Here is a 24,118-nt window from a genome sequence, read left to right as displayed (position 1 = left end):
TGTCCTTGAAGAAGCACTTAGTTACAGCCCTCTCACCTCGGAGAATCACTCAGCTCTTCTGGGCCCTGCTTTCCTTGCATCTGTGCGTAATAAAAGTTTGAATTATTTATCAAATTTACTGTGCATGAAACATTCAGCCACTCAATCAGCTGTCCCAGCGCTGCCCCGAATAAGTCTGTGTGCACAGCCAATTTAGATTTATTTGCGTTGGGAACCAATTTAATTTGATAGGATACACCTGAACAAAGTCCGGAAATGCTGATCGGGCGGCGAATTGAATTTGGTAACAACATGCTGTGGGTTGATGAATCTGATGAAGGCTTGAGTGGGTGGAGCTGGAGTCAGAAGTTTTGGAAAGGAAAAAAAGCTTCTTGTGTTTTTCGACAAACAATGATGAGCTGACAGCCCCATGTGTCACCGTCTAGACAAAAACCTTCCCATCCAAAAGTTTTGGAGATGATGGGAATCGGGAAGAGGAGCTGAGACATCGCCGTGTCCCAGAAAATATGTAAATTCTTAGAAAATATGTAAATTTCCTGGGACAGGAACAAGTCTTCATTCTCGAGCCTCTCTTTGAAGATTACTAAATTATCCCACATGGTATTTACTGAATGTGTTACTTAGGTAATCCAGGGAGGGGAGATGAATTAATATGATGGTAGAGTGCATACTGTAGGAGCATCGCAAGGTCTTTTTGGAAGATCAAAGGTTTTAGTTTTAGTCAGACAAGGTTGTCGTGTGCCATTACAAAACAGGGAGAGCGACGGCTTTTGTCACACTGAAGGTCTCACCTGAATAGAGGCTGGCGGGTGGGAGGGAGACAGAGGAGACTGGCCACTTCATTTGAATGAGCGATGAAGAATATGCACCTTGAAATAGATTGGGAGTTTTTGCCGCTTTGCAATGAATCAGACGGAGACAGAGAGCACATCTTTACTGAAATCGAACAGGGCCATTCGTTCTTTAATCCTTGCACCACAGAAGCCTTTTATAATATACCACTCAGACATCGTATTTAACCTCAAATATTTAAATCTCGGTGCTGTATTGTAGGCAACTGGACTTGTTTCAGTTCCAGAAACTGATTTACAATGACCTGGATGACTGGGAACCTTCATCTCAAATATTTAGTTCATCTTTTCCGTCCTGCGTTCTTCGTACACGGACAAAGTCACAAAGCGGAAACGTCTTCGCCAAGCAGTGCTTTTCACTTATTAAAAGATCAATCCAATATTTATTGGACAAGCACGCTTTTCACAAGAGACAAGCGGGAGCTCATAAATTCTCAGTCATGTCGGAGTTCGAATCAGACCATAAATGATTCTGTCTGCTTCACTTACTCTTCACTAAGGAACGGATTCCTCCCATTTAAAGCAAAGGATGTGCCCTGTGAAGACAATTACTCATTCAAAGCAGCAGCAGCAGCAGCAGCAGCAGCAGCCACTCCAGAGGTGTGTATTTGCTAATGTGCGCTGAGTGATTTCGTATTCACAGTGGTGGGATTGTAATGCAGAGGGTTTGAAAAAAGTCTTGGAGGGGAAAACCCAATTAGGATGCCAAGAAGGGGCATGTAATAAGATTCTGTCAATCTGTAATGGAGTGACAGGTAATAAGGCAGGCACATGTTGAGCTCTCACTCCAAGCGGGTTTCAATCAGGATCGCCTCGGGCAGCATGACCTGCACCGAAAAGAGGATACAGCACCTTCCCCTGCCAGTCAACCGTTACTGAGTATATATAGTTTGTACAATCAATCGAAATATAGCGGTAATCACAATGCAGCCTTCCAAATCCCAAGAATCTGCCATTTCTGATGAAGGTGAAATGTGTGACAAAACATGATAAAGACTGTAGTGTTGCAGAGACACCCTGGCCTTCAGTCTTATTCTCCAGTTAGAATAAAACATGTTTGGTACAGATGCCAACAAATGTCACATAATCATTATTGTAATTGTTAATAATGTCAATATGACTTTTACTCACTGTGTCGTACAGCCCTGGTATGAAGCTAAGATTTAACCAGCATATAAAGGAACAATATGTAACTAGTACTGCAAGCAGTTATGAACGGGGGCCAAGCCCCCCCCCCCGCGCGGCTCGAACACCGCGCACCGAAGAGCCCACGGAAGTTGGCCCCAAAGGATGACGGGCTCAGGGCAAAAGTGAGAAGACAGGCCAATGTCTGAGCCGTGGTATTCGCTGTAATGGGAAGTGCACTGGAAGTGCAAAAGGCTGAATGTGTGCCAATTTGGATTTGTTGTACTAAATCACACCCACTTTGTTCTTTAAAATGTGGAAGTTGAAGGCAAAAACTTATTTACATCTGAGATATTCGCAGGAGTCTGGACCAACCCTCCAAATTGCACTGCCCTCCCTTGTACGGTTAAAAATAAAAATCTTTACAGTTACAATAGGGTTCCTAGCACTGCTGGTCCTAGGAAACGTGTATGCTTGCATACGCGTTCCCTCGGTCCCTCGGGCTTGGCCCCCTAATAATTATATAATAAATAAACTAAAATGATCAACAGAATGTGATTAGTTGTCGTTAGTTGTGATTAGTTTTGATGTTATGATGTCTGCATACTAAGATTAGCATGCTAACCAGCTAGCCCCGGCCCCGCCTGGTCCAAAGCTACTCAAAGCTCCTGTACTGGCAGTGTAGACACTGACACGCCACTGGTCCCTGAGCTCCCCAAGCTAGCTGCACTGCTAACTGAGCTAACAGCTACAGTTAGCAGCACCGAGTGGTGACTATGTTTACATGTTTCTGCGTATATGAGTATGAATTTGACAGGTGGCCAATTCTTAAATATTGCACCTTTAAGCAAGCATGCATCGCAGCATGATGTTAATTTAGTATATTATAGTCCAGTTAGAGTAAAATAGACGATAAAGTTTGCTTTAGAGCATCGCTGCCTCCTGATTTACAAGTTGCTATCATGGTGTGTCCTCGGGTTCTCAGTCAGATCCAACAAGAGTGCAGCATCGCAGCTCACTTCTGGCGATGGCACTGATTCCAAACTTGGGGCTTCAAAACAATAGTCCACAAACCAGTTGGTGAGGTCTACTGACCTTTTGGACACCTGAGGAGTGGAAACAACACAACACTGTCATATCATCCTCTTATAAGTCTGATATAGCAAACTGGTTGGCAAACAGTTCACATCCAGCAGACACAGAGCAACATTAGCATTCATTTGGAGTCGTGTTTCTGGCGACTTGCTGAATGTCAGTCCAATATTTGCTCTTGTTTGAGCTCTATTTTTGGTCTCCGATAACTCCTGAGAGAAATGTCTGACTCTTTAGCCGCTAAATGCTCCACTGTGCAGAGAACTGTGTGTTACAACCACTTACGACCTCTTTAACACCACACATCAGCACATTAATATATTAAAATTTATGAACTCAATCAAAAAATGCATTCAAACACTACCACCACTTAACCACTTGAGCCCGCAAAGTAAACACTATACATGTGACCAGGATCAATAGATGGTATAATTACGTGACTCTACATCTAATTAACCAACTTTCCAGGGTTTTAGGAGGCTTAAAGTCGTTTTCCAGATCATTATTCAAACATTCTTCATTATAATCAGTTTCCTTGAAGAGAAATGTATTTAACAGAAGCTTTTCTGTCACGCTGGTTTGTTTATATGCAAAAAGCAATCATCTAGTTCCATGCGGTGAGATCCTGAACTAGATTTAGGTGTAAAGTGAGAATGCAGCCAAAATTAATTAAACTGCATCTAATGACTCCCTCTCTCAGAGAAACATTGTTATTGCTCAGGTTTATCTCAAACCTTGATGCAAAAGAGTTATTTGGAATATAAAATTTGAGATTACATTCATTTTAGTTTATGGTGCTTCTAATTAAATGTGAAACAGCTGAGGGGAAAAAAAACATGCTGTTGGAAATGCAAATGTTTCCAGCGAGGAATGCTTTCCGTCTTAGTCCTCAGCTGAGGGACACTGCAGATATAAGGAGCACTTGAATTGATGTATGGTGACTTGTGGAGAAACAAAGAAAGAAAAAGGCAATTGAGATTCTGCTGCAGAGAGCAAAGCACTATTTACCTAGACTGCCCCGAGCGAGCCTGTGGGCACAACACAGCTGACACCACCAGTAAATGATGCCCACTCCCATTTCTCATGGTGATCAAACAGGAAACTTCAAAGATCTGTCGGGTTCTCTCCCGATCATGTGGACATTTTCTTTACTTAAAAGTTTTTTAATTTATCCAGATAACAGATCTGTGTTAAAGCTTTGGTCGGGTTTTAAATATAATTTTGCTGATGCGTGCGAACAAAAGAAGTGGCGCGCACTTAGAGTACGAGAGAGTATCCATTGTCCGGTGAGGGAGGGAAACTCTCGACCCACTTTGTTGGGTAAGTTTGATGGCCACTTCACGACAAAGTGATTTTATCTCACAGGAACAAGTTTATTCATAGCGGGCGGTACCTGTTATGACTATATCCATGTCGAGAGGTCAAAATACAGCAGTGCTGCAATCCCCACTACCCAGATGATCTCTCAATTCACAAAGCTAATGGCGCTGTGCTGTAGAGAAGCAACACTTTTTTCGTGCTCATTGACTATGGATGAGCATCTGGTCGATGTGGATGTGTGATCTGATTGGTGTGTCCCTCCTCAGAGCATCTCGCTGTGTGTCCCTATGCACAAAGGGAAATAGGGGAGACATACTGAGGCCACAGAGTCACGCTCTGAACCCCACATCGGACTCTACGGTGGCATTAATGCAGCCTTAAACCGAACATGACGATAACTCGAAACTCTCGTGGCAGCGAAAAAGCCTTGAAACTGGAGGTGGGACTTTCATCGTTAACAGATCACACTGATTATTAATGGTTTTGGGCTGTTAAAATGAGTGATAAAGTATTTTATTTAATGGTAGGGGGAATAATCAATAATTCAACGCTACCAACATCAAATCATGTTTCATGTTCGTGTATCTGCTGGACTTCATACAATACAGTTAGTATTATTACACCTGGATGAGTTAATGGGATACATCTGCTTGTTTAACTACATTTTCAGTGTTACATAAAGACATAAAGGATCTGCACAGTCTATGAAATAGAAAAATCTGGCCTTGGATACACATTATGCCCTTGGGCATCGTTAAACACCTGCAAAATACGTAAAGTACGTTCACTCTAGTGCTGTACATGCATTTTTATACTTCTAATCCACAACAGTTCAAGAGTAACATTATATTCAAATCCATTTATTTGAAAGCTACACCTTCTAGTTACTTTTCAGATTGTGATTGTCAAACCAAACTTATAAAATATGATGCAATGTGACAGATTAAAACCACCCAACAAGATATATAATGGTCTTAAAGAGCTCCAAATTAACAATGCATGACATGAAAATGCTGCTTACCTGTTTTTGGTATTCCAATAATATGTAGTTTATAGGAGTATGAGTGTGGCCGTTCTGCTCTTTTATAAATACTTTAGATATTTAATACATTTTAAAGAGAATAGAGGTGGAAGACAGATCCAGTAAAAGTAGCAATGAGTCACTGCAAAGTAAGTCTTACAATATTAAATTTTACTTAAAGCACAGTATTAATTCTAAGTATGTACTTTAAGTGTCAGGTAAAACAAATCATGAGGCAGACTCAGCCTCGTTAGATCATAATATATTGGTGAAACTTTATTATTGATACTGATGTATTGATGAACACATTAATAGTTCTCTAAAGGTCATATTGATAACATTTGTATGTTGACAATTCACTTACCATGGTCTGGGGGAATACTCGATTCTGATTGGCTGCAGGGTGTCCATTAACCCCTGATATATGGACACTTACTAAGTAGTTCCAGTCAAATTGACTGTTCACCGCTGTAAATTAATGCGCTAGCTGCTGTATCAAATCTGAATATATTCAGTCCGTCACTCCTTCAGCGTCTTATCCTCTGAACACCACAGGGTGGCGACTGTAACACACAAGCTGCAGAAAGTTCACTTCCCTTCTAAACTTACTGATACATGAATAATCTCACATCCCATTCGCTGTTCAGCTCTCTACTTCAGGCTGCGGCCACAGTAACGTTACACACGAAAATCTTGATATTTATTTGGGGACAATGACATGACTGGTTAGCTAGCTAGTCTTGTTGTTAAACATACTGTCAAATTATATTTACTGTTTGTTAACCGTAGGCAATGTTATTGACTTTGAATCTTGCTAGCATAGCGTTAGCTTTCTGGCTCTTTGCCGAGCGGACTAGAATATCTCCCGTTGCCTAGTCATATCCGTCCTATTTACTGGAGGAGTGAACAACGCTTCCGTTGCATAAGAACCTTGCGGGAGGGTAATGATTGTTCCAGTTATTAGTCAAACCCTTAGGTGTTACCAGGGAAACTTAGTTATGGCTTGTGAAAAACTTTATATTTTGATTGTTAAAGGCATGAAAATATAAATTAATGGTCTTCATTTCTTTTCTTTGGCAATTGACCATGGTATAAGCGGGATAATGCCCTTCGAGGTGTCCATAAACAGGAATTAATGGCCTCTGCGTTGTCCATTACTTCCTGTTTATGGACACCTCGTTAGGCATTATCCCTTACTTAAATAACACATGTACAGAGCTTGTAGAAAGTTCCAGAATAAAAGTTTCTGTTTTCCTCAAAAACATTATTATGATTATGAATTATATTGTGGATTTCAATGGCTTTGAAACTGCCGCTATTGGATATTTGGAACTCTTGTTAGCTAGTTAGCTCAGTTACCTGTGCAGCTAGCGGCTTGGACTGGAAGCCCGGTGACTAGTAGTGTTGGTGTTTATCCTGCAAGCACAGGAGCTTTAGACCAGAATTGGGCTGGGACAAAGACATCAATTAGACGTGGAATTAGTGCAAGCTCGCAAATGTTGCATGTTTTATCCCTTTTCTTAGAAGTAAGGACCGTCATTCCACCGAGGAAGTGCAAACGAAGTGAAATTAGGCCGATCCATTTCCCAAGTACAACTTAATGACAGAGGAATGAGCAAAACAGATTTCCCTTTACAGTTGAATCCATCATGATACAGTATAATGTCTGTGAGAAGAATGGTCTGTGATTTAGTTGTCCCTCCATCATTTATCTGAGTTAATTTTATCTTAAGCTGGACGGAGGTAATTTTGCACTGTCAACGACTTACATAATCAGATTTCTGTTTTGTGCTATTATTTGCAATATGACTAATTATCCCTGGACGTGTAATGTCTGGAAAACTGCCCTCGTCTCCAGCACTTCCATCTTGATAGCTATCAAGACGAAAAAGAACGGAGTGCCACTGGCCAGGCTGCTAAAAAGCATGACTTCTGTCCTTTTCAGGATGACTAAAATGATTAGCAGATTCGGCAGCCAGAAGAGAAGGTTAAGGGTTGTGATTACAAGGGAACAGAAAAAGGAGTAGAAGATGTTAACCTCACAGGGTTAAGATGAAAAGCTCTATTTAGAGTTTCCTCTACTCTGAACTTCTGACCTCCTGAAATGTGCTTAAAAAAAGACATAACTCAGATTCAAATTTAGGGCTTCAATATTTGATGAATGTTGGTTTAACCCCCACAGCAGGTGACACACGAGCTGCTGATGCATTTTTGCCGGTTGAACACCTCAGGGTGTTGAAATGTTTAATGCAGTCAGCAAATACACAACTGGAGTCGCACAGAAAAGCGGATGCAGCGTTTTCAGATGGAAAGAGAATAATGTATACACAGACTCACTTGTGATTTCAAATAATTTATTATTCAGCAGTTGCAATATGAAGTGTTATCTTACCTTTATATTATTAGCAATAATACATATGTCCCCTGATGTCAGCATCCAGTGTTTTACATTTTAATAAATCAGTTCATGATAAAAGAAAGTCCTTAGTCCAAAATTGATCTGTCAGTACATTTTGTCACCCATGCGTATAACGGGCCAGTGCAAACACTGCACCAAGAGGTAAAAATAGTTAAAATTACAGTAGTAAACATACTTCAAATGAGCATTCAAATAAACAAATATTCACTAGGACTATAAGTGATAAATATAGTGTATCAACCTGACTTGTGTAGCAGGATTTTAATCCATTTTTTAACCAGTTTTGGTTGACTGACCGTTTGCTAAGCCCCATCCTCCACAGCTAGTGTCCCGACGCTTGTGAAGCTTTTGTCTTGTGGATGAAAACTTTGGCAGATTTACCTCTCGAAACACTCGGCGCTTGTTTTTCAGACAGAGGTAGACAAAAGCAGTTTTTCATTTCTAGCCTGCAACAATCAATTTTGCCAACTGTTGTGCTATTAGCTAGCCAATTAAGCTAAAGTCAGTTCAGTGAGTTAGCTGAAGAGTTGTCCTCTGGCTGACTTTGCTAATGTCTTTCTTAAAAAAATACATACATTTGCACTTGATTGGTACATACATGATATTGTGCTAGAAGCTTGAGGTTAAAGCCTACAGTTCTCACATAAAAATCCATCATCCTCATCCCTTTTATGATCAATGTAGAAGTGCCAAGTAAAGCTAGTCCTAGTAGCCTACCTGAAGACTGGTAAGTACAAACTGTTTGGTTGCATAAACCCTGTTTGGCTGCTTAGCTTAAATACTGTTGTCATTTGGCATTAACAATGAATCACGGCCCCAGGGATGAGGAGTAATCACTGTGTTTGGCAAACAAAACACTATCTACGATGATGTTGGCTTGGAGTGCTGACTTGTTAACCTCTCCAAATGAAAGACCAGGACAGAGCTGCTGCTAACGTTAGCTTACACTTCGGTAGCCTCCAGGATTGGCTTAAGAGTGGCTTGCCAATTAGCAAACTTTGTGGACAAACTGTAAGCAACCGGCACGTTCTCCTGCAAGTTATGTGACTTTTTGACTTTAACGAACACCATCCGAAGGCAGCCTCTCAGAACAATGGACGCCATTTACAGAACCAAGGTGATTTATGGAGTTTCCTAGTGGACTTATACTGCTAGCTTTGCTGCTGAAGTGATCTCTGACTATGTTAAATATAACTATGGTATGCTAGTAGTCGGTCTTATTTGCTAGGGGTGCCAGGAGCCACTCGGTGCTGTATTCCTGATATGAACTGTTGTCCGTTTTCCGAGGCTGTCTTGTTCTGTCCAGTTCAGCCGTGTTCACTGGGAGTTGCTAGTCTTGGCAGAGTCGGCAGACCACTAGCTCCATGGCAGAGGGGTGTAACACACACCTAGTGCTCTTGACTACTTTAAATGACGATCAATATCCGCAACAAGTCCTTCCTAAATTCTTCCTCAGCGACTAATGCTTTGTTGTTTCTCAGCTTTTTCGCTAAATTCTGCATGGCCACCGGGCAAATTTTGACCTCATCAGCATTTTAACAATCCCTTTTGTTGCATTGTTAGAATCTCACGACACCTTGTGAAGCGGTCAGCTCATGTGCCATCATATATAAATGGGGTTGAACTTTGCATAGCGTCGCATCGCTTTCAGTTTGCCTTTACCATTAATACAGCCCATTGTACATCAATGTAGGCATGTGGAGAAATCCAAACCTTGACAGACTTGCTGTGCCTGATTACAGTTGCTAGGCTCTGATTGGGAAGCCGCCATTCTCGGGTGGGGATTCAGCAAACGGTCTATTTGCGTCAGTCTTGATTAATTGAAAAAAAGTGAACTCGTTTGAGATATAAAGTCTTTGATGCAACTCTACGGACAGAAGTGAAAGAAACAAGCACGAGGGCAGAAGTGTTAGAAGTCAGTGGGGGGCACAGATGGTGATCTATCAAAAATGACTCACAGTATGAGCGGATGGATGGCTTATTGGCCTTGTCCTTCTATTTGTGGCAATGGACAACATAGTCGAGAGCCCATAAGTAAATGTAAAATACTGGAGAAAATCTGCAAGAAAAAAATAAAACGTATATCACAGTAGTCTTTATTTATATGCAATGCCCATCAAGCCTGATTTAATTTTTAAAAATGTTTTCAGTCTTAAAGGTAGTGTGCAGAAATCAGCGGTCGGCATTCATTCTGCGCAGTTTAGCGGGCAGGTTGTCCTCTGGCCGACTCCCTACCAAGGGGATCTGGACTGGTGTCGGGGTTGGAGCAGCAATGGTGTTAACGGCTGATGGCAGTCTGTGTTTCTCCAGCTCAATCTCCTCCGCATCCCCATCCAAGGACAGCAGCTGGACCTGCTCCTCCAGCTGCCCTTGCCTCGCAACCGGGATGGAGCTGGACCTCAGCCTCTGAATACTAAGTGGAAGGTCCCCTGTGCTGGAGGCCTTCCCCCCAGGCAAGGCTGGCCCGGTCTTCAGCCCCTTCCACAGGAGCTCTTCCCTGGTGGAGCTCATGCGCTGGAGTTTGCTGGGCAGCCGGAAGGTAGGCTCTTCTACGTGGTCTGCATAGTCGGCCGACAGGAGCCTTTCCCTGCGGCCTCCGCGGCCGCCATTACCCAGCGGAGGGGAGGAGGGGGTGGGCGCAACAGGCAGAGGGTTAGGCGACGTCAATGGGGACTTCTCCTCCTGTTCTTTTACGCTGTAGGGAGGCGTATTGACCTCAAAAGTGTTGTGAAACTGAGAGTAGTCGACTCTGAAGAAGCCCTCCTCCAGGGACATGACGGGGAGGAAGCGATGGCCCCACAGGACCTCATCTTCGGTGTAAGACGTCCTCGCCTGGCATGTCATACCTGCGATGGAGAGAAGAGATATAAGTGTTGAAAAATAGAAGTAAAGGACAAAAAGGAGATCTCTTGAACATTAAAAGGAAATAGCATAGAGTGGGCTGTTAAATGAAAATGGGCAGACAGCCAGACAGGGAATAGTAATGAAAAGTGGAGAATTGCTTTGGGGAAAAGAGGGACTGGAAAAAAAAAAGAAAGAAACGAAAGAAACTGAGAAGAGCTTGTGCTATTAATAATTAAAGCCCATGAAATTAAACATTCAGTTAAATATTTTATTTTATAATACTGAGAAATGCTCTATGCTTCAGGAGTAACTGATGATGAAACTAATCATGCAGCTTATTCAAAGTTATTATTTAATAACAACTTATATGTTATGAATATTAATTTCCTCTAACCAGTGGTCTCCACGATGCCCTCTAGGATGACAACAATCTCAAACTGCTCGTTCATGAGGGAGCGCTGCGACAGATCGAAGAACGGGCTTTTGGTGTTGATCTCATGGCAGATGGTTAGAGGCGACACCAAGAAGAGCTGGTCTGCTCCCGTCCCAAATCCCACGTCCAGCTCACACTGGTCCAGGGGCAGGAACTCGCCTTCTGGGGTCTGTCGAGACTCGAAACACAAAAGTTTCAGACATATTATAGTTATGTTCTTACTTTAAGAAAGAGGATTCAGGATACTTGCTCAAATTCATCCTTCACCACGCGGTTGTGGATATAAATAATAACATTAGTTGATTGACACTTATTTACACCTAATTGGGGAATTAACGAATGATTGATGTTGACATGTTTAACTTCTTCTAAAACATCTGTCTAATATATTTTGGTTTAAATTACCCCCTTTGAGGGGAAGTTATGGTAGTGGTGTTTACACTGAATAAGAAGCTACAGCCAGCAGCCAGTTAGCTCAGCTTAGCATGAAGAGAGAATTAACAGAAAACAGCTAGGCTGTTCCCCACCCTCACTAATTAACCTAATTAACTGGGAAATGAGCCAGCTGTTTCTCCATTTTCAGTCTCTACATGAAGCTAAGCTAACCAGCTACCGGCTGTAGCCTTATGTTTCCTGATGGCATAACAGAATCTATCAATCTTCTCATCAAACTTGATGCAGAAAGCAAATTTTCCGCAATTTTGAATTATAGCTTTGAAATTCTACACTGGGAATTCAAAACTGGTTGAATTTCATAATAAGGTGTTTGCTTATAAAATTTCACATAAAATATCAGCTTTTGCAAAAGGCAACATGGCTGCAAATGGCTGCAACATTATCCATTGGGGCAACTGACGTCAAAGTTACATCCCCTAAAAGTGGGTGTTTCAGCTATCAACAGGCTGAGGTTGTTACTCTATGTGTCTGACAACATTACAAAAACGATTCCTACAGAGATAGACCTTGTGACCAGAAACACAAGTCTTGCTAACGGATAAGTATTGCTCTTGAATCTCGTGAGAGTAAGTTTTCACAGGACGACAAAAGTCAGAATGCAGCGAATGTTGCAATTATCTGCAATGATCTTTACCAGTAACTACAAAATTCCTGTGTGCAACTGATTAGCTGAGCTCTAATTTCACAGCACTGTGCACAGCAAGTGCAACAAGGTTTTTATCCACATTGCCACAGGGGTTTTATGCCTGAGGATGACGGGCGTCCACTTCACTGGCCAGGACAGTTTTTATGTGATCTCTGTTGGACAGTAACTGCCCCCCAGCTACTGTACACGTCTGCCTGCATGTATATTTTTGCAGGTATAATCCTGATGAGATTTGAAGCGGTATTAAGGGTCCCATGAAATAGCTTGAAAAGGCAATTTTCCTCTGTGATTAGACACAGTTCCACATGACATGGGACGTAAAGTGAGGAGGGAGTTGACTCTGAGGTGCCTGTTTTGCTTGACAGATTTGCATGTTTTGTAAAAATGGGAGGGTGTGGCTGAAAAAAAAAAGTCTATGATGGCATTTCATTAATGGAATATTTATTTTCCTCTCAGGGCTTGGTGAGTCAACAGAAAATGCCAGTCACTTTTGGCAGATACATGGACGGATCTTGATCTAAAAATACATGAAAAAAAAGGGGAATGTATGAATATTTTGACACACTTTTGGCATATAGTGATATACGAACAACAAACCCGGGAGAGGCAACAACCCCTACGAATGGGTTCTGCTGTTCTCCACGCACTTAGTGGCAGACATGACGGGTAAAGGTGAGAATAAGGGTGTAAAATAACCACATCTCAGACAACACGAGCGCTGGTAACACTTATAGTTTCCAGCCACCTTGCGGTAATCTTTCACTCTCATTGGCAGCATATCGGAGTGCTTAAAAACTCTCTGCAGTAGCCCGGCCTCAAGACAAGTATCATTAGATTATGGAGAAGAACTAGTGCTTGCTCTTGGGAAACCACGCTCCATCAAATAAAGCACTCTTCTAGCTGTTAAATTAAAACATGGGATTAGGGAGAATGCTCTCTATGAGCTTATAAAACCTCTTTGGCTGTCAATTTCAAGCCTCTTACGCGAGTTGATTTGTCAAGAGTGAATGATTTACAAAGGAAAAAGGTGTTTTGTATCAAGGACGAAGATAAAAAAAAAAGAAAAATACATGCACCCACCCACATGAATCCCAACACGAATGAATAAAAAGCAAAAATATTACACACATTTATTAACTAGACTGACTTATGCTCTGCCGCGGCTTAATTCAGATGGTAGTTTCTGTCATCTCATGTTAAATTGTATGCAGAGTAGTCTCCCCGGCCCTTTGAGTGAGGAGCCACTCGGTCCACAGATGGCAAACAGGCTGTCATTTATATTCACAGTGATGTTGAGGACAGAAGGGTGTGACATTTCACAGGAAGACGTCTGTGCCCACAGATCCCTGGCTCGCCTCGATGAGGGAAAGCGTCGGTCATCATGCTGTATCAGTGATGGGCTCTCCCTGAATATGCAGACGGGGAGTCTACGTCGCATGTCGCCTGAAGTTAAATCAGAGTAAAAAAAACGCTCTGAGAGCCGGAGAGGCCGACGCGTTACATGATAGAACGATGTTGAAAAGTGTGGAGGAAGAGATAAAAAAGCCACACCATCTGCCTGTCATTTAATCCACCAGTCTGCATTGTAGAGGGGGCTTCTATTACTCACTTCACTCTGACATTTCCCACGAAAATACATAGATGTGAAAGATGCAGCTGTAGTCTCCTGTGGTGTTGTAAAGCAGGGGTGTTTGCTCGTTTGGAATCCAGCAGTAGCGTAACAAAATAATTTATAATCTTGATTGCTAAAAGTAAGATCGTCTCATGTCTGTGTGATAAATATGAAGCTACAGCCAGCAGACGTTTAGCTTAGCGTAGCTTATGATTCCACTCGATATAAATAATTTTTGTACATGTGCAAAATCGTATTTAAAAAGAGAGAAGGATTTTACAACAGCAGCTTCACTTTATTCATGTGGCTTTTTACAGGTTAGGGTCGGGCAAGTTCAGATATCATTGAGAGAAAATAAAGATTCTAGAGTTTAACCAAAAAACACCACCCTTTGGGGTTTTAACAGAAATTCTGTTTGTTACAGAGTTCAGTTTCTCAAACCAGCCCCGAGTAAACCCTCTCCCAAACTAATCAATAAAGCATCTTTGAAAATGAAAATAAGCCCAGCATTTCTGTACCTCCAGTACCAGTCGGTTGGATCGCCTTTGTGCACTTAGTATAAGTGTTGAAAGTGTAGCTGCAGGCTACTGTCAAGCTAGCTATGTTGTCGTGATTGGAATTGAAAGTTTATTTAGATGGAGTTTTGATCTAAACAATCTGTTTTAATTCGGAATCAATCGGTGACACCTCTAGTAACTCAGCATGGTTCCCAAAATGACAAACTGTTCCTTTAAGTGCACCTTAAAATTAGGGTTGGGCAATTAATCGACATTAGGCCACATGGTAATTGCGATATGAGACTGTACGCCGTCTTAGATTTTGATGTCATTATATTGTGATATGACATAAGATTTTAAGTCTGCATTACAGCGAAGTGATGTCATCTTGTGAACTTAACAGACTGTTCTACTTGTTCTGATTGATTCTTGCATTCAACTTGGCTGATGATTATTTGTGAATTAAAAATGACAGTATCGATAGTCATGGTCAAAAATATTGTGGTCTTTCATCATCATGATAAATATTGGGTGTCGTGAAAATATATTGCAATATTATTTGAAGGCCATGTCACTCATTCCTACTTAAAAACACTTTTTCAGCAGATTATCGTATATTGTTCTGTCTTGTGTTCATGAAACGTCTGTATCATAAATAGATTTACTTATTGTGATCCTTAGGTAGTTTGAATTCCCCCTTGAAATTTCATTTATTGGACTTTGCGAGCAGTGTGGTAGTTATTGCCTCTACTTACAGTAAATCTCTTTAACCAGCTTCCTTCCGCAGTATCTTTTAGATTTAAACAAGTGTAATGCTATTGCAATTGATTTTTCATCCATATTGATCTCCACTTCTGGAAGAAAAAAAAACCTTCCTCCGTCTCCCATAAAGGGGAGGAGGGCTTGAAATCATTTTTAAAAAGCCGCCGGTGTCAGATGTTGAATTTATTCATTTCTCCCAGTCATTTAAAAATGTAAATTGTCACTGTGTAATGCAGGCAGGTGTCCTATTTGTCAGCCATGTTCATGCAAGTCAAAGAGAACGCAAACCAATTTCCCTGGGAAGTCATATTTAAGCCATTCTAGTTATGAAAGTGAGGCAGCTATTTTTCATATACTGTTCACGGCTCCGACGACTAGCAACCAAATTACACCTCTGCCAAGGAAGGAGCGACCTGCTTGACACTGAATGGTTTTAACAAGGTGAGCGCCTTGTGTGTGTGTGTGTGTGTGTGTGTGTGTGTGTGTGTGTTTCTCTTATGGCTGCTAAACAGTCAGAGCCACAAGGGGGGAATTAATGGCCTTTGGAAGAGGACCTGTTATAGAGGGAGTGCTTAATTTACTTAGCCACCTGAGATTCAGGTTGAGTGAAAGCAGGCTCGATCCCCGGTGACACGCTTCCTCTCAAGTGACGGTGTGTGTGCGCAGGTGTGTATGTTAAAGACGCAAACAGTGAAAGTTCAAGGGAAGCGCATGTATGTGCACATCTGTCCTGTGTGTGTGTGTGTGTGTGTGTGTGTGTGTGTGTGTGTGTGTGTGTGTGTGTCTTTAATGCAACTACATCTTTGCATGTGCATGTGAGTCCAGCTGGATCCTTCGAGGTTTGGGCCCCAGGACTCAGGCGAAACACCTACGCAGACTGCTGTTCCCAATCTCTCGACAGCGCCATTAAAGCTAATTCAGCTGTCATTCCTATTGTCTCTTCTTCTTCTCTCCTTCTCCTCCTCCTCCCTCTGCTTGTCCTTCAGAGTTAGACAGCGGCAGATGTGGGAAGTCATGCTGACACGTCTGCCAGCCTGTCTCACTAAACACTTGCATCCATGCCTGTCTATCTGCTTCTACTAGCCCTTATCGTTTATCTCCTGCTGTGGACCAGCCTACTGAGACGCGCTTCTGCCGACATTGACAAGCACCGCCCAGCTGTCACTCTGTCCCTCACTTTCTGTCTTTCCAGTGTTTTGTTTGCCACGTTGCTGCTGTTTTCAACTTCTTTCTCTCTTGTCTGAGCACTTTTTTTTTTTCTTGCTGGGATGCGTCCTCCAATGCGCTGCTGGCAAAACCAGATGCAAGCGTGTACCTTTGGTTCAAAATCCTATTCTGCCTGCGCTGCACAGGTCAGAGCACCACTGCATTCTTTTGGTTTATTAATGAAAGCCACATTAATATTAATGGGAATTCAAGGACAGTTATCTTTATTAAGTTAATATGCATTATGGATGTTGAAGAAATGCAGCAGTCCTGCAAGAGGAATCGTTTCCAATTCTTGGCATGAAATTGGCTAGAAGGCACTTGAAACTCAGTAACCCTTGACACACTGTAATGAAAATAGTATCTATAATTGAAAAAAGAAAATAGATAAATAAAGTTTTCACTATCAGGTATAAATTAATACAAAAGTCTTGGGCTATCAACTTGTGCTGTGAAGAACCACAAAGTCCTGCATCATGTCGACCTCCTAATAGAGTTGCGAAGTTGGGGGAGCTGTATTAGAAAAGTAGAAGTCCTGGAACAGGATTTAACTACGACTTCCAAGGTGCATTTCTCCAAGACACATTGAACAATGAACAATATTAATAACATAGTTTAAGATTATGAATTGTGCGCCACGGGGGAAAGCTAAACCAAAGATTAAGCAGCTGTGAAAATGTCCGACTGGCTTCTACTCCGTAGTGGTAGCCATGGTGATGGTACGTTTGTGGACAATCTGTTTTTTTCCTCGACAGCTCTTTGGTATACACAAACTCGGTGAGGGGCCATCTTTAAATTTCTAATTCCACTCCCTTTTATGAGAACAGAGAGAGGGCCAGCCCCTCACAAGACATGCTGCGTGTGCAGTTTGATAAATTAGCTTCCTGCTTTTGGGAAAATTGTATGTATGTATTATAAGTATGTATTATAAGTTCAATAAACAATGAAGGAAGAAGGAGAAGAGGAGCACATGTCCCTCAAGGGTTCAGAGAGGAGGGAAAAAGGCTACGAATTTAAAGGTGCATTATGTAATTATGGTGCATCAACTTCAGGTTACTTCTTTTGACGATATAAAAATGATAAATATAAATATATCTTTTAAATATCAGCCACGAAAAGCTGCCTCGTTGCATCCCGAGGTGCGGTATGGGTGTTGCATTCATTGCGTTCGAGGCAACTTTATTTACACGAGATGTTTCATTCAGAGGGTTCTGACAAAGCAGAGGGATATGGCATCACTTTATGTCATGTTTACAATGCAGAACTTTGACTTTAGGTCTGGCAGTTAAGTGCTGCTTAACCTTGTCCACACATGCAAAATTAAATTAAATTGGTTGGATGTCTAACCTTGAATCTTATCCAATCACTGCCCTTGTGTTTATTTCACAGATAAACCCTGTAACCCCCGCCCCCTAAAAATCAGAAAAAAAGAAAAGAAAAGGATGAGCCGCTCTTGGAAAGGAGCAGAGCCATTAGATCAGGCTTCCTTCAAACAGCTGTAATTCACATCACTTAGCGGCCTAGTCTCGTGGGTATTGTAGTATTGAGACCTGTCCACCATGCCAAACTCAGAACTGAACTCAGAACTGAAGGTGAAATATGTCAAGATTAACCTAATTGGTTGTAACATCACCTGAACAGGAATGGTTTCAAATGAGAATACAATCTAATCCAGCATGTCAGGATCAGCAATACCCTTTCAGCACCCAGAACATTCGGCACAGGTGCTCCACAGGGTTGTGTCAGCTCACCTGTTCTCCTTTTAAAGCCTCACATAACACAAGTCCTTCAGCCTCTTTCACTGACATAGAGCATTTGGTACAGTGGTGTGATGACAGCTGGTGATAAAAAAAAACGGAAGACTCCAGTCCAGTGGTCATACATGATGAAACTTGGACAACGCTTAAGCAACAGGCCAACGTTGACAGTTTGTATTCTCTATATTTTCATATGCAGATTCAGGGTTTACGTGGTGGGTCATAGGATTATGCTTCTATTCTATCAGTCAGGTGTGGAACATCAGCATGATCTGGCATTCGCACTGTACAGAATCTGAGGTTACGTGTACAGGCTGTTATAAAGACTGTCGAGAGGGATGAACGCTAGTCCCTTCAGTCAATATAAGAGCAGTGTGTTCTCAGGCAGGCACAGAGAATATCGTCTGTCCGTTCTCACTTTGTCCACGCTGAATGGGAGCTCTTACCCTCTGGCAGATGATGAACACCCCAATGTAAACTCAGCCCCTTTAAAAAGACATTTATGCCTACCAAAATTAAATAAATTTGAAATAATGTTGCCTGAGGCTCGAGGAGTCGTGCAATAGCTTCACGGTGTTATCACAGGCTGTGTAATATGTTCGGTGTGTAATTTGTGGTCGTACGTGTTACTTTGGTTATATATTTCTTTTTACCTCTTATTACTAAAGAGGTTATGTTTTCACTCGCATATGTTTGTTGCTTGGTTGGGGGATTACACAACAAGATGACAATAGACCCCATTAACTATTTATTTATCCAGATAAATGCGATGAGGCTGTTTCTTTACATTTTGTTACTTTCTCAGGGAATAATTCAAGGCTCTTGATCTTAAAAAATCAGGTATATTTAGATGGATGGTACCTATGAGCAAGTACAATTCGATACGTATCCGAATAAAAGTCCGGATCAAGCAGATTTAAATGTTTGATTTGATATTGGATTAAAGGGGACTGTTGGGCCGTGCCTGAGGTATGCGCTCTACTAGAGTGCCACTTTAGTTATTATTACTACTGTGGAGGCAGCTGTATGTGTGAAGCATATGTGTCCAAATAAACTTTCTCTATGGGGACAATAAAGTATCTTATCATATCGTATAATGATAAAATGTCATAAAATGTCTTTCCGAAAGCTCAAAGAAGAAGTCCTGAAATGTCTTATTTTGTCGATAGCCAAAGACAATCAGTTGACTGAAAATATTCACATTTAAGAACTGGAATCAGAGATTTTTTACTTTTCTTTTACTTAAAAAGTTACTCAAATAGATTTACATGAATGGTCTCTCGTGTGAAAACTTTTTGCTTGGTTTACCCGACTGTCCATCCCCAACGTCCTCAGACCTCCAAAACAGGCTTTTCACCCTGCATACTACTTCCCCTCACTTCTTCCTTTGCACCTGCGATAATCACAATGGCCACTAGAGGTCACCGCCTGACAACAAGCATAAACGTGGGTAATTAGATGCTTTCAGAGTTGACATATGGTCATTTTCCTTTCCACTGATCCAAGGGCACCAGCAGCACATAGGCAACGATGCAGGAAGGTGAAACAAGTGGCTGACAGCGTGCACGATTCTTTTTTAATTCCTACAAAATATTACATAGGAAGCTGCCATCAGTGATGAATGGAGACGCATGAAGACATACTGCCACTGTGAGACCTTGAACAAGAGACTAATATCACTGCTTTCCTGGAACATTATGTCAAATTGTGAACACGATAAAGTTGAAAAGATTCAAAATACTGCACCTATGCCTCACCGTAATACGTTTATCCATGCGTATACCATCTAATTTGAGAAAACATGCAGAAGTTAGAGACGCATTCCTGCATGATAATCAAGAATGTGACTCGAGTATCCAGGTCCCATGAGAATTTACAGCCCATGTCCGCTGCAGTTGCCATGTCACAGCGCGTTTACACACCTCCATCATTAGGATTTACTGCAGCATGTCTCATCGCTCCCATCAGCTTTGTTGGCAGGCCATCTCGCAGTGACCTTGAGCTGCTGCATGTTACCTGAACAGAAGCCTGGGTAGTGCTCTCGCAGTGCAGGTACAGTACTACGGGGTGATATAAGGTCCATTTACTCTACAATGTCCCCACTTCACAGTCTGGCACCACAATGGCAGAGCTTTATGGGCTATAAAACACCACTGTGTCTTTTAACATACATTAGATGAGAGTCCCACCATGGTTTCCTGCACACTGCATCATTATAACAACACATGTCAACTAGAATTCAGAGAAAAGAGGAGGCTTCACCCGACGATAAATCACCAAGTGTAGTTGAAGATGTACCACTGTTAAAGAAAATCCATAAAATGTGATGAAAACTGAACTCAGAGAGCATACTTCACTTGTTTACTGTTTGTCCTCTGGGCATGATTGATGCCACATGAAAGTGCTGCTGCTTAGCAGATAATTAGAAAAGTCCTGGATGTCAGACCTTTCCCACCGACACGACTATAGATGTTGCTTTAAAAAAACGAACAATTTAATGATCATTTAATAAGATCAGCGTTTACTGGCAGAAATCCCAGATTAGGATCATCGCATAAATCCAATTAAGTGATCTTTGAAAGAAGGCCAAGGACTGTTTAACTAAACAAAAATCATTTTAAAAAAAACAGATGGGGGAGGACACTTTAAACAACAAATGTTCCCTCTGTAGTTCATGTTTTCATTGTATTACACTAAGCAGGTTTATTTACTGAAAAAAAAGAAGAACCAGCGCGTAGCCAAAGTACCGATTCTTTAGTACTGCAGCAGTTTGTCGCCTCATGTTACTCTCGTCCACTGCGCCTCAAGGTATCAGATGAAAGCCGTAAACTGAAATTATCACAACTATTCTTCTTCCATAAAAAGAGGCACTTCTACCAAGGAGATGTCTGTTATATTGGCACGCTCATTGTGCAGACAAATCTGTCCAAGGTCAAACATGACGGCGTGCCCCGTGGGTGAACATGCTCCTGCCTTCATTCCGTTTGAAATAAGAGGCGGACGGCGTCATCGACAACTATTACAGAATATTAAACCATCTCAGTGGAACTATTGGCCTATCTAGAGGGAGAAAAAGTTGATGATATAGCACATACGCCTCGGTGATTCTGTGTTGATTGATCGCAATTATTTTTCTTTGCCTTTCTCTGCTATTAATTAAAGAGCAAACGGCGATAAAATGGAGTAGAGCTCATTCCAAGAGAACTTGTTTTAACTGCGTTTTTTTTTTTTTGTGATAACTAAGTGACTTCGGTTTCTCTAATGGATGTCCTTCTGTCTTTTTCTACGATCTCTTACTCAGAACAGAACAGAAAGCATAAATTTAAACCATGTTAAAACACAAATCCTTAAAGGTGTACTACGTAGTTTTAATTGGGGGAGAAAGATTTTTTTTAAGCCTAAACAAGCTAAATAAACAATAACTCTTATGTTTTCACGGCTGATTAGACTTTGTTTATACGTGGCGGACCCTGCCACCATTCTAGCTTCAAACAGTGTTTCTGGGGACCTCATTTGGGCCCCTTTAAAGCACAACTATATCAACTCCCTGATGATGAACATACTGGGAGCTGGGACTTTCTGGTGACTCTCCCTGAGGGCAGAGAAAGTAAACTGTCACTTGGGATCATCACGCCGCTCACGCAGGGGCGACAAAAGCACAACTAACTCTCCCTGTCACAACCAGGCACTGTCTCCTTTAGATATCTGCTCGGACTGGGAGAGATTTTCATTTAAAAGACACGCCTGGTTGCAGCGAGCGAGAGCGGGAGATCGTACATCAAGCACACCAAAATCAAATCATGTGTGATGGATCGTGGTGCGTGGACGTGACTTCCCCAGCGCAAATATTTAGACATGGAAGTCCTGCTTCATTCTGCAGAGAGGAAAAGATACTTTACAAGCAGGTGTGATTTAGAAAATGCAGTTTTAGTCTCTTTCCCTCTGCACACTCTTCATACGAGTGTATATTACTATCAGCTCACGGTGCTTCAGATTAGTGCCACTCTGTCTTTAGGCGGGAGTATAGGAATTGGCTCAATTGATCTTGAAGTCAATCAGCTTGGTCTCCCAATACTGTCCCTCCGGAGGCCCATTCATCTCATCCGCGGACAGTTAAAGCAAAGGCTGAACTTAAAGATATACAGCCCACTGACAGCCATTCTGCTGACTGGAGGTGTGTGTGTTGGGGGGGGCAGTACTGTGTGGGCCCTCATTGTACCAGGAAAACACACAACACACTCTGCAGCTGTGCTCAGGACAAATCCAGCACTGGAAGTGTTGAGTTTGCAGCAGGAGGGGGTGAATTTAAGTGGTCACTCAATAAAATACATCTTATGTTGGAGCCTCCTGAGGAAAAAAAAAAAAAAAAGGACACTCTGCAAATCATAGAGACCCTCAGGGGGGGATGCAATCAATTCTGACGATGAATGGGAATTCAATGCATGACTTGGAAAGCACTCATAAAATATAATGGGCAATTTTAAAACAAATGAAGGGGGCTGTCAATTAGCCTCGGCTCTGATAATGGCATTTTAAAAACACTCGAGATGGAGCGAAATAGGCGCGTGCCCACTGCGCAAAAAAAAAAAAAAAAAAAAAAAAGTGGAGCTCATGTTTGGGTACGTGGCGCAACCTCAACCTGTAGCCTACCTTGATGAGTTTGCACCTGATCTGCGCCGACACCATGTGGCTGTTCCGCAGGTTCCCCACTCGGAACATGAGGCACAACTTGCCGTCCCGCTGCGAGATCACCGCGTCCTGGCTGAACATGAGCGTCTCGGCGCGCTTCTTCGGCTGCGACATCTTGATGAACATGCAGCCGATGAGGAAGGCGTCCACGATGGAGCCCAGCAGCGACTGGAAGAGGAAGAGGATGATGCCCTCCGGACACTTCTCGGTGATGTAGCGGTAGCCGTAGCCGATGGTCGCCTCCGTCTCGATGAAGAACAGGAACGCGGAGGGAAAGTTGTACACGTTGGCGACGCACGGGGTGTAGGACGCGTCGTGGCCGCTGTGGCTCAGGTCGCCGCGGATGAACGCGATCACCCACCACATCGAAGCCATGACCAGCCACGCGACCGTGTAGGTGAGGATGAAGATGAGCAGGTTCCACCGCCACTTGAGGTCCACCAGCGTGGTGAAGAGGTCGGAGATGTAGCGGCTCGTCTCCCCGCCAAGGTTACCGTGCTGGACGTTGCAGCGGCCGTTCTTCTCCACGAAGCGCTGCCTCTTCCTCTTCACCGGGGCGGAAAAAGTAATGCTCCGGTTGGTGTTGACCACCTGGTAGTCCTCGCCAAATTTCCTCCGTATTGCTGACATTGTGTTAATCACCGAGCGATCGATACTTGTGCAGAATCGGGCTCTTTACGCAACTTTGGTGCGTGTGTCCCCCCCCCCCCCCCCCCCACCCCCCTTCCCTCCCTCCCTCCCTCCCTCCCTGTCCAAAACCGGGCGATAACGCTCACACTCAGCGCGCCACTCGCATCCTCCTGCGCGAAGGAGACGAGCCTCTCTCCTGTAGATTAATCGTAGGGGAGCAGAGATTCTGCGCAAAACATGATTCAGACTCGGTCCTTTTACGCAAAAGAAGTCTCCTGCAAGTGCCAACTTTTCTCTCAGGTCTCATCCATGAAGGGGGAAATAAATAAAAGAAAATCTCTATTAGATTTCGAGCAATAGCTGTATTTGGAGCAGCTCCAAGGCTCTGTCCTTGGTAGATCCCAGCTGTGAGGTGCTGTGATTGAATAAAGCCGTGAACGTGTGTTGTGAATAGCAGGCTACAGTGCGCGCTGCTGCCCGAGGGGAGCCCGCGCCGATAGGAGTGACTTCAGAGTAGAGAGAGTGGTCGAGCTGCAGCACGGGTGGCAGATATCTCCTCCAGCAGGGGTGGAGGGGGTGAGGGCGAGGGAGGGGGGGAGGGAAGTGTTTTGGGCTTGTACCCAATCAGGTAAAGGCATCAGAGCGCGCAAACAATATCACAGTGAAATCAACCGTGGGAAACCTTTAAACTATTTCCTTTTATTTCTCCACGCGGCAACTTTGAGATCCGTGTCGTCATGCCTGATGTCCTCTCTCTT

General features: G+C 42.7%; 1 protein-coding gene across 1 annotated transcript; it reads right to left on the bottom strand.

Annotated features, from left to right (window-relative positions):
• Positions 1 to 7,746: 7,746 nt before the first annotated feature.
• Positions 7,747 to 23,431, bottom strand: LOC115571788 (G protein-activated inward rectifier potassium channel 1-like). Its single transcript, XM_030401384.1, has 3 exons — positions 22,692 to 23,431; positions 11,067 to 11,283; positions 7,747 to 10,674 (listed from the first exon to the last, which is right to left on the bottom strand). Exons 1-3 carry the CDS (start codon positions 23,358 to 23,360, stop codon positions 10,001 to 10,003), a joined length of 1,560 nt encoding a protein of 519 aa, XP_030257244.1. The 5' UTR covers positions 23,361 to 23,431; the 3' UTR covers positions 7,747 to 10,000.
• Between the last annotated feature and the right edge of the window lie 687 nt (positions 23,432 to 24,118).

Source organism: Sparus aurata, chromosome 20 (assembly GCF_900880675.1).
Source record: "Sparus aurata chromosome 20, fSpaAur1.1, whole genome shotgun sequence".
Lineage (NCBI taxonomy): Eukaryota > Metazoa > Chordata > Actinopteri > Spariformes > Sparidae > Sparus > Sparus aurata.
The sequence above is the reverse complement of the archived record's forward strand: the minus strand, read 5'-3'. Positions and strand labels throughout refer to the sequence as shown.

Coding starts and splice junctions, on each gene's coding strand:
- LOC115571788 (XM_030401384.1), bottom strand. CDS start 23,360: ATGTCAGCAATACGGAGGAAATTTGGCGAGGACTACCAGGTGGTCAAC. Junction 11,284..22,691: donor TCAGGTGCAAACTCATCAAG/GTAGGCTACAGG, acceptor TTGTGTTTCGAG/TCTCGACAGACCCCAGAAGG. Junction 10,675..11,066: donor GGGCATCGTGGAGACCACTG/GTTAGAGGAAAT, acceptor TCTCCATCGCAG/GTATGACATGCCAGGCGAGG.